General features: G+C 46.1%; 2 protein-coding genes across 3 annotated transcripts in view; one reads left to right on the forward strand and one right to left on the reverse strand.

The window, feature by feature from the left end:
* The window catches only part of SLC45A4 (solute carrier family 45 member 4), a 39,790-nt gene extending 31,456 nt beyond the window's left edge, over positions 1 to 8,334 (forward strand). For both annotated transcript variants that reach the window (XM_059836157.1, XM_009808365.2), the window contains 2 exons: positions 751 to 962; positions 1,815 to 8,334. In XM_059836157.1, the coding sequence (XP_059692140.1) occupies positions 751 to 962; positions 1,815 to 2,177 (575 nt within the window). In that variant the 3' untranslated portion in view covers positions 2,178 to 8,334. The remainder of the gene's footprint in view (positions 1 to 750; positions 963 to 1,814) is intronic.
* Positions 8,335 to 15,811: 7,477 nt separating this feature from the next.
* DENND3 (DENN domain containing 3) overlaps positions 15,812 to 16,977 on the reverse strand; it is a 41,284-nt gene continuing 40,118 nt past the window's right edge. The window contains 1 exon segment of the mRNA XM_059836385.1: positions 15,812 to 16,137. Coding sequence (XP_059692368.1) covers positions 15,937 to 16,137 — 201 coding nt within the window. The 3' untranslated portion in view covers positions 15,812 to 15,936.

The following is a 16,977-nucleotide window of genomic DNA, read 5'->3' on the forward strand; positions in this document are numbered from 1 at the left end:
TATCAAAGGATATTGAATGGTATTCAGCTCGTCATCAGGAAACTAAATTATGCTTGTTAGAAGATTCAAGCATATGTAAGAGGGTTTTTGCAAAGACTTTTTAAAATCGAAATTATAAATATGTATTTCTGAAAGTGTTTTTCTTGCTCTCTAATAACAGATAAACCAACTACAGACAATTTAGGCTTGGAATACAGACTGAAATTTAAAGCTTTTGCCAAACTTATATTCTGCCTTTTGCAGCACGTGTGCAGGCACGTCTGCACAGTTCAGTATCGTGGGGACTGCCTCTTTGTTGAGACATGTCAAATTGAAGTTCAGGTGGGCAGCTTGTTTCTGAACACAGCTGAAATGTGGCTATAAACATCAATTATCTGATCATTTTGTTTAGCGAATGTGCTTGCATTAGAAACAGAATCTCCTCTGTGCACCTGCATTGATAAAGTTAATAAATAGGTAAAATTAATGAATGGACTGAGTGGACCATGATAAGTTTGAGTCGCAAAGCATTTTGTTCTGCCTCAGACTTAGAGCATGGTTTAGGCAAGTCTCTGAGCCCATTTGTTCCCTGATTTCTGAAGTAGCATTACATCCTTTTCCCAGTGAGGGCTGAGTTATGCCGCTAAGGCAAGCCAAATATGCAGTGAGCATCAAAGTCCCAAACAGTGTATCGAGCTGTCATGGCCACCTCAATACCATAAAACTTCACCAAATAAGCTGATATTTATGTTTTATTCTTCATCTCTGCAGCCTTGTTGCAGAAATACTTGGACAACTATGACCTTAGTATAAAAGTGATCTACATCCTGGGCACGCTGGGTTTTTCTCTTGGCACTGCAGTGATGGCTATGTTCCCCAACGTGTACGTCACCATGATAATGATCAGCACTATGGGAATTGTCTCTATGAGTATCTCCTACTGCCCCTATGCGCTTTTGGGACAATACCATGATATTAAACAGGTATGTGGAATATTTTGAGTATTTTAATCAAGGCATAGCTTTCACGTTTCTCTGAAGATCACAGTGGCAAAATGGATTTATTAAATCCCATTATTTGAGATACCTGCATTGTTGGGATGTGTGCTACAGCACAGATTCATCCTTGATAGTAAACAGCAACAGCTCTTGCTTAAATCAGATGGTATTAGCATCAAGGTGGCCCAGTGGGGTCGTGATTGCTTTACCCTGTGCTGAGGTATAAACGGATTTGGGTGCATATGGTAGATGAGGAGAGATGAAATAATTATTGGAGTATTTATTATATACCTAGTTGTTATTACTGTTTCTGATGCATTATGTTAGCATTACCCAGGTTCATTGCAGTCTTAGATATTGAGGTGAGTCTGGAAATGCAGCTGTAAGTTTGGGGAAACGTAAGGCGAACTGATTCTGCTGGAAACAAGGACAGATTTACTTTCCAGTTTTTAGCACTGTTCCATTTGTATTACAATTTACAGGAGGATCATTTATTTTAACATGTTTCTGCATTGGGATTGGGAGGGGGATTCCTTTTTATAATCATAAAAATAATTTCCACCAACTGTTTCATGTAAATTTGTTTTACAAAACCTACTCTTGGAGCCAATTCATGCTAGGAGTGCCCCAGTAAATATCTGCCTCTTGGTATAACATGAGGAGGCCGTGGATAAGTAGATAAGGAGGCTGTTGCTCTGGACTTGTGTAGTCTGCGTGATGCACAAGGATGGCATAAAGTTGACCACGGGGCTGAGAAAGTCAAGGAAGATACTAGTGTTTAAATATTTGATTTCATCCATTGTTTTACCTCCTAACACGTTTCTTGTCTTTTTCCAGTACATTCACCATAGCCCCGGGAACTCAAAGCGAGGCTTTGGGATAGACTGCGCTATTCTGTCGTGTCAGGTTTACATCTCCCAGATCCTCGTGGCCTCTGCGCTTGGTGGTGTGGTGGATGCGGTTGGCACAGTCAGAGTCATTCCCATGGTGGCTTCAGTGGGATCCTTCCTGGGTTTTTTGACAGCTACCTTCTTGGTGATTTACCCTGAAGTCAATGAAGAGCCAAAGGAAGAACAGAAAGGACTAGGTCCTCCAGAGACAAGCGAGGGCAACGGCACGAGCGCAGAGAAGCCAACTGTGCTGAAGCTCACACGCAAAGGAGTTGCCGCGTCGGAGCTGGAGAGCGAGTCAGCCGTGTGAGGCCGTTGCTTGTTGTTCACCCACATTCCAGGGCATGCAGGTGCAGGATCGAGAACTTTTTTTTTTTTCCCCAGGAAAACAAATTAGGGTCTTCACTACTTGTAACTAAAATTGCAGAAGAAAAGGCAGTTTCGTGCAAAGTGTAAATGAAATTCTGTAGTCCTTAATATAGGTTTGAACAGGTAGCTATGATGCTAATTGCTTTCTGTACAACTTAGAAATGTCATTTCTGAACACTTTTTTATTAAGAATACATTTAGATTTCAAATAAGTTTTATTAATCTGCATGAGACTCACAGTGTATACAATTAGCAGTTAGAAAAATTAAGTTTTCAGCTGTTTTTAAACTAACTGAAAATGGAAGCTATCTTGACTTACAGTCTCTTGCTATTTTTTTGTCTGAACATTTCAGATTTCACTAGTGTAATAGCTGAATCAAATGCTTAGACATCTTGATCAATTTTTTTCATAAGCATGATATTATTGGTCTGACAGCTACAGTTCTTTAATGTTAATTTTAGACTTCATGTTTTTGTTAGTGCAATTACTACAGAATAGTTTTATTTGCAATTACTTTCAAGAAAAACAAAAGCAATTACTGCGGTTTCTAAGAAACTGCCGTGGATCCTTTTACTCATACTGTTCAGCAACTACTCCCAAGTCTGCTGCTTGTCAGGAGAGGGTGACGTTGGGTGCATGATGTGGCCTGTAGATGGAAGGAGCAGTAACTGGGAGAGGTGACCAGCACTGACAGGTTTTTATCACAAGTGCTGAATTTTATGAATGTTGTTGGAATACGCCGTGACAATTTTTAGCTGGGAGTTTTGCGTGCTGGTGAACTCGGGGGGTTTTCTTGGCATTTAAACCTGATCATCTCTGGATGAAGCTGCCATGGAGAAAGGGCGTCTCTGGGGTCAGCTACGTGGGAGGGGGCATGCGGATTCTCTCATGGGGAAAGGAAGTCGTTGATTAATTGCACTTTTTATGATCCTTTAACCTCCTGGCTGGGAACGCAGCAGCCAAGGTAAAGGCACAGTGTCAGTACAACAAGGTAAACTGAAGGCCTACCTCCGTCACTTTATGGCATAGTCTGGGTGTGTAAAAATCTGTGTCAGAAACAGTTTTTAGGCCTTAAAATTCAATCCACTAGCGTGTGTTGCTGTTCCAGTCCCTGTGTTGGAAGAATTGTAGGCTGGAGCTCTTCCAAGCTGCTGTACCAATGTCATCAGCGCAACCTCCATGTCCCCTTCCTTGATTCAGGACATAGCTGCAGTGCAAAGACATTTTTCTGTGAAGAGCTTGAAAGAGTTGTGCTAATCTGATTTAAAATAGCGTTTGGATCACTAGCAGTGTGCCCCAATCCATGGGCAGCCAGAGCTCAGCGATCCAGCAGCCATTTAAAGAAACTTTAGAAACCGAACTTCCGTTTGTCGTCTTATAAGAAGTGTTTGTGATGCTATTTACTCATTTTCGCATGGACCTCCAGGCTGCAGTCAATCTGTGTGCTAAACAGACAAATCACAGCTCGTTGTAAGATTTCTGCTGCCTCAAACTTCTCATACTACAGTACTTTAAAATGCATGTGTAAATCATGCTGCAATATAGTCATTCAAAAGAAGAATATATATTTCAAAATGACAAGCAGTTTTTAATAAATTACTTGAATTGTCAATGTATTTAAGAAATGTATGGGTTGGTATATTTGAAGTTAACGCCGCAGTCTTGGCCACCATCATTGACGAATTCCTGGTGGCATACATGGGTTTCTTAGCTGAAGGCTTTCAGTCGGTGCCGATGTCCTATGCTATCAAGGATGACAATGTTGTTTTTAGGCTGGTGAAATCACCGAGCACTAAAGTACACGTAATTGCACAGGACTTAGGTTTTTTGTTTTGTTTCAAGTGTCTTGAGAAAGTCTTTTTTTCTTTAAGGTGATTTTTTTTTTATTTAGAACACATACTGTGAACTGTGTTCAGACAGGGGAATAATACTACTGAAGAATATGAGACCTTATTGAAGAAATCAGTTGTGAGAAATACTTTAACTGAACTTCTGCCCTGAATTTTATCATCTCAGTTACATTTAATATATTCTGGTGATGTTCATATATAACACAGATGAGTTGTATTTCACCCTATAACTGGCATTCATGTAAAATACACACTGAGTTAGACATTTTAAAGTGGCTTTAATATTTTATTTTTAAAGCTCCTTGAAGATTCTGCTTTTGGTTAAACAAACGCTGTCAAGTACTCCTTATTTTAGTCTCTATTTTTGGAAAGGTTCTTCTACAGTTTAAAAATCTGCATCTTCTGGTCAGTACCAGCCTTACACCTTACCCTTTTCCCCATGAGCTTCATGGATCAGCGTGGTTTCAAATCGCCGTTACTCCACATAGCACCTTCATAAGCCAAGATTTCTTTCACAGCACCATTGAGCTGACCAAGGTCTAGCTGCCAAGAGGGAGGAGAAGTTGAAGCTCCCTCTCGCTTCACACCCAGCAGAGGGATTGTGAAACCCTTTTGGAGGGTGAGCTCACACACATTTATTTAGCTTTCTCAGTCAGAGGAAGGGTGAGGAGGGAGGAAGGACGTTTCAAATTCAGAGGGTTTCAATCAAAGGCAGGGCAGGTCCAATTTTGTCCCAGCCAGTATTTGGCGTAGCCTCATTTCTAAGAACTGGATGTCAAAATCCATATTTGGGGTTGTTTATGGGGCTGTTTAATTACCATTCGTAGCACATGAATATGCACGCTGCCTTGTAGCAGGAAGCTCTATTTCACTCCCCTGTAAAGCCGAAGGAAATAATTATCCATTGTAAAGGCGCTGAAGTATTTGTAGCATTGCCAGAAGAATTAACTTGGGGGAGCCCCTGCCAAAGTATCTCCTCCTCTACCTTGGCCAGCCTGCGAAACCACTGCGCTGGCTTCACTGTGCTCGACGGTGAGGGCTCCCAAGATCTTTCAGGGTAATGCTTTTTCTTGGATTTGCGAGAGTTTTCTTTCTAGCCCTGGCACTTCTCAGGGTAGAGTGGGCACTGATTTATTTCTTTGTGTCCCTTACCTTATTTTTTGATACAGAAATTATTTTTCTTTTGGTCATGATTAAAAGGTAAAGTAGTAAGATTTTATGTGTTTATTGCAGAAGTTGTGGGAAGAGAGAGTTGAAGGGGCTTTATTTTATTCCTGGTGACAATAAGCAAAATTTTTTGTTTGGCGGTATTACTGTATAGTCAGATTCATCCTGCGTGCTCCATCTCTTTGGACCTTTTTTGCAGTGGGCTTAAGGTTTTGTGGTTTCATTCTGTGTTGCTCTATACTGTAAACAATTTTAACATATTCTGCTGCAGTCCTTCTGGTGACGTGAGACGCCATTAGTCCTCAGATTCTCGAGTGCTGTCTTTGGTAAGCTGCACATCTAGAAATATTGCACATAAGAGCAGAGAAGCTCAAACTTTAACCGCTCGGAAAGGCGTAGCGTGGATTTTGCACCGTTGGGTTATTGCAAGAGTCCAGTCAGATCTGCGCTGTTTGTGGATGGCAATTTCAGACTCCAGAAGCAATAATTTCTTAGGAATGTTTCTCTTCCTGCTGGTTAGATGACTTTCATAGAGATTTATTACCTAAATAGCCTTTTAATAACATGAATCTGGCCATTTGCTAGTGCTGGCAGTAAGCAGTTGTAGAAAGATGCGGGTTGTTCATCATTAGAAGGGAGGAAGCCAGTAAATCCAACGGAGGTTAGTTCTCCTTGAAACACACAATGTCCTTTTCCCCTTTCACTCCGAGCCTTTTTCTAGACTATGAAATATTCCCGGCTCGGTGGGCTGAAAAGGAGGCCGCTGCCAATTTAGCCTTCCGTTTTTCTTGCCAGTGCTGAAGCTGGCATGCAGACCCCATGATGAAACAGGCTTGCATGAGGTTTTCCACGGAGGCATGGAAGCGAGGTCATTCCTCTCCTGTCTGATCTGAATCCCCCCAGCACTTGGAATGACAGCGGCAACAACAGTGATTATTGCCGGGTACCTCATTAAAACCTCAGTTCCATCGTTAGAAATGCATCTGCCCGCCCTCCATTTGTGGTGAGTTTGGCCTTCCTCCAACGTCTGCCATTAAAGGCAGGATTTTCATGGCTACCAGTGGTGTCTTGTGGCCATGGGGTTGAGATCGTGTTTAGGAATAAAGGTGGAGAAAGTCACAGTTTGTTCCTGGGAGACCTCCCTCCACGTCCGGGCAGGAGGGGAGTTCAGGGGGGGCTTCCTTCCCAGAGGCGCGTCGCAGGGGTCAGCGTTCGTTTTCGGTGGTCGCTCAACGTTTACAGTAATTTTGCGTAGACAAGTAGCCAGGTTGCGCGACACTCCATTGTTCAGTCCCTGCGACAAACTGTAGTTCAATCACTGAGAGCTGGGGTTTTTTAGGTGCGCGTGTGTGTCTGTGTATATCCGTGTGTATATACATTTATATACACACTGCTCGGGCCAAAATATCTTTGGTGGTTGCGTGCACATCGTCACTGTACTCAACAATGTTTTCAGCTGAGTTCTTCCAGGTTCCCCTCATCCTAGTCTGATGCGAGACGAGCTCAGCTATAAATATGTATCCTATTTAAATGAGTAAGTAAACTCCTGCATGATATTCCAAGCACATGTAGCAGCTTCGGCATCTGAAGTATCTATTGTGAAAGAGAAGTTGGTTTTATTTGCAGCTGTTTTGTCCTTGTTTCCTTTTAATAGGCCAAATAAATGTAACGAACACCAAATGTTGCACAGAAATGTTATTAATGACTGTGTAGAAGAAATACCAAATTTTATTTTTCTTTGCAGAAACTTTATGGTTACAGAGAGTCCTCTAGCTGTTATTCTTCCTTAAACGACAAAGCTGAACGTTTGTAAAGTGTGTCGAAAATGGTCATTTTTAAACAGTGGAGCTACCCAAAGTTTTCTGTTTCTCATGTTGCATCCAGAACAAGCCACTGGCGGAGGCGAGCTGCAGAAGCTCACATATCAACTGGAGTTTTGTTTTCAAGGCTCAGCAGCCCAGAGAGTTAGGAAATTGTGTTAGATAATAACAAAAAGGCTCAATTGCCTTTGCGCTAACAGCTACTGGGGCAGCAGGGTCTGCTCATTAAGATGTTCCAGTTTTTCCTTTTATTTAAGTTAAGATCACCTCCTGGAAAACCGATTTTGTTTGGTTCCTCAACCCAAGCAGCCCTGCAGCTCACCTCTTTTTCAACCTCACCTTCCCTCGGCCCGGGGAGCACGGGGGACCGGGAGGGATGCCCAGGAGGGACAAATACCTTCCTCCCCCAGAAGAGAGCCTCGGCTAAAATTAAAAGGCTTTCGATGCCCTTGTGACCTGCTAAAGCTTTAGTGAAAACCCAGGACACGGTTCAATTTGACATGCTCTGACACATTTTTTTCTTAAATTTTGAAGTTGGGGGTGAAGCTCTAAGATAGTTTGGCCAAACTAGGCATCACCTTATTTAGTCTGCACCTATTCACTCCTTAATGATAGCCAAAGTGGAGTGAATAGCCCCAAAAACCAGAAAGACTTTTCTCCCAACAAATTGGCAGTTCCCAATATTAATATTTTTTTTCTGATGTAACATGAACACTAAGCCCTTTCGGTAGCCAAATGACCAGCTTATTTTAAATGCCTCCTATTATTAGAAAGCTGCATATAGGCATCTCATAGTGGAAAAAGAAAAAAAAAAAAAAAGAATATTTAGTTCCTTTGTGAACTGGCCATATGACAACTACTTTTTTATCAACTTATTAAGTTGGGGCACTATAATAGCTCTTGCTGAGTTTAGCAATGTTTATAAGCATGTGTTAAACACATAATGTTAAGTTTTATGAGGAAAAAGGGATAAAGAAAAGTAATGTCACAGATGAATGTTTGAGTGCGTAGACGGCAAAATGTATGTATGTTTTTTTATTTCTACACTGTTGAGCTTATTTTCTGTTTTAAGGTTAAAAAAAAGAGATTTGATGCATGAGAACTGGTTTATTGTGTTCTGCACTTTCTGTTCTTTTTGTATAATCTTGATTTTTTTTTCATTTATGCATAGAAAAGAAAAATCGATTTAGAAATACTCTACTCCACAAGACATTGTGTTCCGATCCGTTGTTCTGAAGTTCGATCTTAATAAACATTTCAGTAAGAGTTGGTGGCTCGTGTTCCTGTGTTGTTTGTAGGGAACGTGAGCAGAGGCACGCGGCCTTTCTGGGACGCGCCGGCGGGGCTGGCAGCAATGCAGGCTCCCTGCTACGGGCCGAATGCTGCTGCTGCTTCTCCTTGGCCCTAAGCTGTACAAGACAAATAACATCCACTTATTTCCCCGAGGCTTAATTAACGTTTCTAAAAAGGCTCCTACCAAATATTAACTGACAAAAAAAAAAAGTGTTACAAGTTGCAAACGCTTGATAAACTCACCTGACACTTGCAGGGTTCAGGTGTAACAAAGGAGGGACCGCAGATGGAGGCGTGAACCGGTGACACCCGGTCCCCGACTGCAGACTCGGCTCTTGCCCTGGTGGCTCTGACCCATTCCCAGGAGGAGACAAGGGATGGTGGCTGTCACCTGCTAAGCCAGCAAAGTCCGTCGTCTCTCATGCCATCACCAAGAGCGCTACCAGTGCTGCGGGTCTTCCCTTCGCGTGGGTGGCAGGGGCTCTGGCTTTTGCCATTGCAGCAGGGAGGGTCTTGTTGCTCCTTTGCCAGCACATCGGTCTTTTCCCACTCCTCTGCCTTACCGTGGTGTGGGATCCCTCTGCACAGGAGAGCCTGGGAGCCTTTTAGGAGGAAATAGGCATCACCATAAGCAGCTTCCAAAGAAACCAGTTCACATCCAAACTGATTAACCGCTGGGGCATTGCGGGCGACAAGAGAGGGGAAAGCCGGAGGGACCTCTGTATCAGATTATGAATGCCAGCTGACAGGGTTAAACTTGCAGTGTGAAGAACTCTGTTGTCGTGCTTTAATTTCCAGCAGTTTACTTGATGGATTTGATCTGTGACTTCCCCTGAAGACACTTCTTCAGAATCAGTATCAGCAGCTCAGAGAAGTTGATTCTCACACAGCCTCTGGTTAATTTTTGACTAAACACAGCTCAGCTGCACTCTTTGCTCACTGGACTTGAGGTTAAGGAAGAAGTAAAAACATAAAACACAATAAATCTGACTTTCGGCCTCGGTTATGAACTTGCTTTTTCACCAGCACCAAGGGGAGAGCACGGACCCCGCCTCATCAGGGAAGGAGCCACTCCAAATACCTACAGGAGACCCAGAGGAGGGCTGTGCTGGTTTTGGCTGGGATAGAGTTAGTTTTCTTCATAATAGCTACTATGGGGCTACTATGAAGTGTTGGGGAGCTCATCCTCACCGCCGGGGACTCTGACCACCTGGCAGAGCCCGAAGTGAAGTGGGGATTAAGCAGCAGGGACGGTCCTACATCCCTGTCCTCTCCTGGCATGATTAAAAGTGAAGAGGCCAAAGGGACGTGGAAGCAGCAAAGAAAGAAACCTGACCCTCCCTGGGGTGGGTCTTGCAAGGCATGACACTGAGCCCCTCTCTGTCCATGCATCTCCTCCTGAGTATCCATGTTATCAGCCCTATCCCCTGTGCCAGGAAGGGGGAGGACAGGGCAGCCCTCTTCACCCTTTCCGTGCTGCGGCAGGATGCGGCCTGGGGAGAGTCGGAGGAGGCAGAAACCTCCCGGCTGCTGTTGTTCCTGCAGGGTGATGCTCAGTGAGGAGGAGAGGTGAGAAAGCACATTGCCCGGCTCAGGAGCTGTGACCCATCCCCTGGCCCTCGGAGCGGGACGCTGCGATTCCCTGGCCAGGAGCATCGGGTCCCTCCTCGGGTTGGAAGTGGGTCCTCGGGTCAAGCTGGCTGGAGCGTGCTGAGGAAGGCCTGAGGACAGAGGAGCTGCGTCACTCCCTGAGCTATCGTTCAAGTTACACGCAGCCGTTCCAAAATAGCTCACAGTGGCCTTGGAGTGGCCGGGAACAGCTCAGAGAGAAGCCTGCCCCAGCGCTGCCCCCGCTTTCCAGTCTGGACCCAGGATGGAACAGCCAGCAAACCAGTATCTTCCCCCCAGCCCCAGTCTGCCCCAGTGGGGTCAGTCCCTGCATCCCTCAGGCTTCGAGCAGCTGGGGTGGCTTCTCTCCCCTCCTGGGGGGTGGGTGGCATCTGGTCCCCATGTCCATCGCCAGCGCTCAACGCAGGAAGGGAAGACAATGCCGCCTGCTGCCAGGGGCTGTCCTTGGGTATCTGCAGAGGAACAACACTGGCTGCTTGTCACCACCTCTGCGAGGCTGCTGCTGCTGGATGCAGGCTCTGCTGAGCTGCCCAACCCAGCTGTGCCCTGCAGGATCAGGCCCTCTTGTGCACCCCACGTGGTTGCCCCCACGCAGGCACCGGGCAGAGCTGAGACCTCGTGCACTCCCAGACCCCCACTACCACCCAACTCCCCAGCAGCTCCGGCCTCACTGCACGACACGCGAGCACAGAGCTCAAGGGGGAGAGGGGATGTGCCTGCGGGGCGTTGTCATCTTCCAGGTGGTGACACCACAGACACATGTCCCATGGGACACCCCGAAAAGGGGCAGGGGGCAGCCACCCAGCAGGGAAAGAGCCCTGGAGGGCCACAGCAATGAAAGGGGCGTTGCAGCAGGACAGTGGCCCAAATCCCAGGGCCAAGGGCAGGGGGGAAGCTGCCACTGCAGCTCCCAGCCCTTATCAGGCAGAATTTGCCCCCTTTTCTGGGTCTGTGAGGCTGCACCAGTGCCAAATGGCATTTGTGCAGCATCCTCCTTGTCCTGACACCTGGGGTGGCGCAAAGACCACCCACCCACTGCCGAGAGCGGGGGACCTGTGCCCAGGCACTGGGCTAAAGCACCATGGAGGGGGAAGCCAGACACCGGGGGGAATTCTGCAGCTCACATCCTACCTCATCCTCAGCCCCCAAACAGCAGCTGACCCCATCGCAGCTGGGACCCACATCAATGCCACGCAGCAAATGACAGCCTCCGCCATGGGGTGCGCTGCATCCCTGGGGAGAGGGCCAGGAACGCAAGAGCTGAAATGGGTACAGAAAAAGCAACAGAGGTAAATAATTCATGGCAGCGGGGGGGGGTGAGGATGGGGTTTTGCTTCATTCGCCCCAAAAGGCTGACAGCGAGAGGCAGGATTCAGTTGGTAGTGATGGAAAAAGGGGTCTAGTCCTACAAACAGACCCACGGCAGCCCGTGAACGCAGGCTGGAAGGCAGAGGAAGGGGCTGTTTCCTACCTCACTGCATGGTCCTGTCAGGGAGAACACAGCCAGCACAAGACAGCCTGAATTTCCAAGCAGCTCCCGTCTCTGCAGCTGGGTTATTTCTAGAAGCAAACACTGCCATCCCTTGGTTTGAATCATAGAATGGTAGAATATCTCAAGTTGGAAGGGATGCATAAGCATCATCGCGTCCAAGTCCCTGCTCCTCGCAGGACTACCTAAAACTAAACCATATGACCAAAAGTGGCCTCCAGACGCTCCTTGAACTCTGACAGGCTTGGTGCCGTGACCTGGGCAGCCCGTTCAGTGACCAACCACCCTCTCCATTCCTAACGTCTCCTTTTCCTAATGTCCAATCTGAACTTCCCCTGACGCAGCTTCATTCCATTTCCTCGTGCCCTATCGCTCGTCACCAGAGAGGAGATCAGCACACCCCCCCCCCCCACTGCCCCACCTTGAGGAAGGTGTAGACTGCGATGAGGTCACCCCTCAGCCTTTTCTTCTCCAAGCTGAACAAGCCAAGTCACCTCAGCCACTCCTCATAAGTCTTGCCCTCAGGCCTTTCACCATCTTGGTCACCCTCCACTGGACACCCTCTAACAGTTTGATGTATTTCTCATATTGAGGCTCCCAAAACTGCTCACGGTGCTCGAGGTGGGGCCGCACCAGTGTGGTGTAAGAGAGGGACGATCACCTCCCTCGACCAGCTAGCCACACTGTGCTTGATGCACCCCAGGACACAGTTGGCCCTTCTGGCTGCCAGGGCACACTGTTGACTCATAGTCAACATGCCATCAACCCAAACACCCAGATACCTTTCCGCAGGGCTGCTCTCTGTAGTCCTCCTATGTCATCTGTCTTCGCTTCCAGTGTCCATACGCTTTTCTTTTCCACCGAAGTTCTAGAAGACTGTCTCTGCTCAGCCAAGCCGGCCTTCTGCCCTACTTGCTTGACTTCCGACAATTTGGAATTGCCTGCTCCTGTGCTCTTAAGAAGCAGCTCTTAAAAAGGGACCAGCATTCATGGACCCCAATACCTGCAAAAGCAGATTCCCAGCAGACTTTACTAACTAGCTCCTTCAGCAGCCCGAAGGCTGCTCTCCCCATATCCAGGGTTGAAGTTTTGCTGGCAGTTTTTCTCCACTCACCAGCAATTTGAAACTGGAGCCACTTCATGGTACCTGTGACAGAGACAGCCACCAATCACCACTTCGCCCACGAGTCCCTCTCTGTTTACAAACAACAAATCTAGGAGGGCACCTTCCCTAGTCAGCTCCTGGCCAGGTCTCCTAGCCACTGTGGCACGAGCTGCGGGCTCCTGTTGAGTCTCTCTGCTCCCCTGAAGTTCCCCCCGGTTCAGGAAACCCGGGGGGGTGGGGGGGCAGAATCAACAGCAAAAAGGAGTTGAACAAACATTACCCTTGAACTTCAGCTGGCTTTGAAGAAATGGGCAACACTTCACAGAGGCAGAGGAGAAGGGGATGGTGGCACAGCTGGGCTCGGAGAGGACCTGACCAGAGGCTCAGGGGGAGGCTGACCAACCCCAATAGCAGCTCAGGGTTATGGCAAGAGAGGGATCGAGTATGTATGCTTGGAGCGGTCACTTACTGCCTCTCTTCTCCTGTGAGGGAGATCTTACTGCTTGGAAGGACTTTGTCCCTTCTCTGGGAGGCAATTACTTGGAGATAAGCAGAGAGGAGCCAAAATCTCTCTGAGCAAGGGAAAAGAGAACAGACTGGCAGGATGCAGTGGCTCTGTCTGGTCAATCAATATTATAAATAGTTCTAAAACTTGTGTTTTCTATTCAGGTAGCAACCTCTGAACACTATTTTGAGATTGAGACAATTTCGGGTAGAGCATAAAGCTTTCCCACTGTTTGTCAGCCTGTTTTGAGTCCTGACAACCTGCTTTTGAAGTGAAAGGCTCAACAAATGGTTTACAAAATCCAAGCCGTCAAGCGCTAGTATTTATAGTGTCACAACTCGCAGGAGTCCTTGCTATGGGCCAACACGGCGTCATGCTAAGCATTACGCAAGCACAACCAGAAGAATGGTCTCTGCCTCAAACAGCTTACCCCAGGGTGAAACAACAGCCGGACAGAGAGATTACTACACCGAAGTCACGAGCCAGTACCAGTCAGCAGGATGAGTGCAGGCTGTGCACTGGCAACTAGACCTGGCAAGCTTGTAGTAGGCATCATGGCAAAGAGGAGCTCTGAGGACCACCAGGGATCTGAGGATCCCTTCCCCTGTGCCTTCCCACCTCCAAGAGGCCCACGGGAAGTAACTGAAAATCCACCGAAAACTGAACAAAACCCCGCAGAACTGTTCCTGCACGTTCATTTCCACAGCTGTAACGCTGGAGCAAAGCTGAAACGGGAAGTGAACACATACCTGAGCTTTCTCATCACACCGGGAGAGACAAACCAACACGCCATTGTGCTCCTCAAGTCAGATGCATTGGTATTGCTGGTCCTTCTGCTCTTGGGGATGGGTTAGTTTTCTTGAAGGATCTTTGTACCTCATGGTTTTGTCTGATGTGGTCCTGTATACTGGTGTTCAACAGCTGGTATTAAAGAAAGAAGTGTTTTTAAAGAGAAGACATCTACTCCATAAATTACATTCCTATTCAATAAATCACTTTGGCGTCTCATCAATAAAAGAATTTACAAGCTCAAAAAAATGGACATTTGCTGGTTTTGTCATCTGGTATTTTCACAAGCTGGGTACGAACCAGCTGAGAAGGCAAAACCAGGTTTAAAAAGTCTGGCTGGAATGAAAATCATTGAAGGCAATGACAGGCAGGTGGCAGGTTGGTGTAGCTGGGTTCATCTCTGCAGCAAGTGAAATTTCATTAACAGCGCTTGTGTGTTTCTGTACAGAGAAATCTTTCAATTCAGTAAATAGTTCATTTCACTTACCACCACCAGCCAGCCAGCTGTCAGGGGAGGAAATGAGGAACCTGAAAGTTACAGATGAGGGACTCAAAGGAGGACACATTACCAGCAGAAGCTGGTTTTAGAAAGGAGAATATGTAGAGAGAAAAACCTAGGCAATTATTCTCCATAGTACACAGACAGACAGGATGCAAGTCAGTGCTAAAAATCATCATTCTTGTATTGTGTATCGAGTTACACCGGAAAAAGAACAAAGAGAGGCCAGAGTATCAATATAGTGTTTAATATTCTTACAACTAAAAAGGTAAAATTTCAGTTACCATCATATGATAAAACCTTTCATCAGCACATTGAAAGAGTTAGAAATACTACATGGAGTTATTTCCAGTAGTGTACACTTCTATTAGGCCTACACTGTTTTATATTTATTAACAAAAGTAGCAGCCCATTTTTTCCTCCTATTTACAATATTTTAAATATTGTATTCCACTTCACTCAGCACTGATACAGATAAAACTATTCTGCATAGATTTATTGTTTTACTTGTAGATAATGGTTGTCAATGGAAAAAACAATGTACATCCGGAAGTGATTAGTGAACGCTGCTCAGGAGAATCCTCTAGACTGCAATCCGATGATGCTCACGTCAGTAATTGAGGAGTAGTCTGATGACTCTGCAGTACTTAAAAATTAAGCAGGTTCTACACAAAATACACAAAATTCTGATTACAGAAACAGCAACTGAAGGGAGGAATGGCAGAGGTTTGTTTGCACAGTAGCTGAAAGGTGGCTTCCAAAAGCAAGTATAATATATAGGGAAATTAAATAAATTAAATGCTTCAGAGCAAAAAAAAAAAAAAAAAAATCAGTTTCAGAAACTGTTACAAATGCCAAGTGCTGTGCATTGTTTTTAAAGGAAGAACAAGTTTAAACAGTAAAACAGTCATTAAGAATATCCAAGTATCTTGTTTCACCAGCAGGGAGCTTTCAGTGCTATCAGGGAGAGCCTGTCTGTGTCTACATTTTAAATAATACAGCACCATAAATATACCGAGGGCTAACGGACAGTCTTCCCAGCTAAACCTAGCTGCTAGTTCAGAAAGATACTCAGCATTTACAGTAACTCCATAAATCCAACAAACGCACTTAGGTTTTTTTCAGTGACCATTTCCAGCTATTATAGGCTGTAAAGACAGTATTGAACCCCACTTTTCAAGCAAGCCACACACTGCCCGGAAAGAGCTCCAGTGGAATTACTGAGCTGGCTTCAGCTTTCTCAATGCAATCTGCACCGTGCAGTCAGGCCTATAACCCTGACCCTTCACAACAACACGTGTCAAGATTAAAGCCAGTGACTCCTCTATTCACATTTCCGTTTCTTTATCAAACGTGCAGGAACAGTAGAAGGTGCAAGGGGAGATTCACTCCTACTTTGATTTTCTACAGGCATGTAAGGACTAAAATAACTCAATAAATACAAAACAATAACACTGACAGGTGGTTGAAATAGATGCAAAATGCTGGAGTAAACACAGCCTGAGGTCTTCACTTTTTTTCTGGCACAGGTAGACATATTTTGAATAGCTTAACTATTCAGCTTTCCAAATGGCAATCTTCCCTTCTTCCTTTCCAGAGCCGCTGAGGACATATCTGTCCTCTGCCGAGCACAGCGCCTTTACCGTATCAGCATGACCAACCAACTCCTTCTCCACAGTCTTCTTCTCAGCATTGATCACATAAATCTTCCCTTTGCTTTTGCCTTGTGATCTTCCACTGCTGCCAACCCACATCTGGAGGAAAAACAAAGCCACAATCACTTTCACTACTTTACACTTCAGTCTAGGACATAGTCAAGGAGTTTTACATGCCACATTGATACAGTGAGGGTTCTCTCTCACTAGGCTGGGAAAGGTAGAAACACTGAAAATTTCATATATATATACACGTCCGGTACTGGTGTAAGAGCAGGGCACACCCCACAGCCTGACACCTGGCTGGCAGCATGTTCCCACCGGAGCTCTGCCTGGGAAGCTGTGTCAGTCGCGGCAGGTGAAGAGTTTAGAGAGACCATGGCCTTCTGCCGGATAGATACCATTGCTCCCTGATCAAGTGGGCAGAGCTTCAGCGCCTTTCCTGCGTACCAACTGCTGCGCAAACTGCCGCACCATGCCCTGTTTGCCCACCCTGGTCGCTAGCGCTCCCCAGGGGCTTCTTTTATGTGTGGGGGCTTGACTGTGGTTGCTCCTGGCCCTGCCCAGGTCTCCTCAGCCTCTGTGGCGCAAGCTGTGGGCTCCTGGCAGGTGTCTCCATTCCCCTCAGGTTTCCCCAGTTCAGAAAACGTCCCTGTACACCATGCTAGAGCGCTCCGCTACTGATCGTGCCGGCACTGGAGCTGCTCACCTAGGCAACTCGACTTGCCTTTGGTTCTACAAACCCAGTGCAAAGAATAAGACAGAAGGTGTCACTTTACCACCGTACGAACCACAGCGTGCCCGTGTCTTAAGTGCTGTGTGCAGTTCTGCTCTCTGCACAGCAAAAGCAGAGAAAATCCAGGGAAGAGTAACTAAAACTATCAAGAGAAAGGAACAGCTGTCATATGAGCAAAGATGGAAAAAGCCAGGACTCCTCAG

The sequence above is a fragment of the Gavia stellata genome, chromosome 3 (genome assembly GCF_030936135.1).
Source record: "Gavia stellata isolate bGavSte3 chromosome 3, bGavSte3.hap2, whole genome shotgun sequence".
Classification (NCBI taxonomy): Eukaryota; Metazoa; Chordata; class Aves; order Gaviiformes; family Gaviidae; genus Gavia; species Gavia stellata.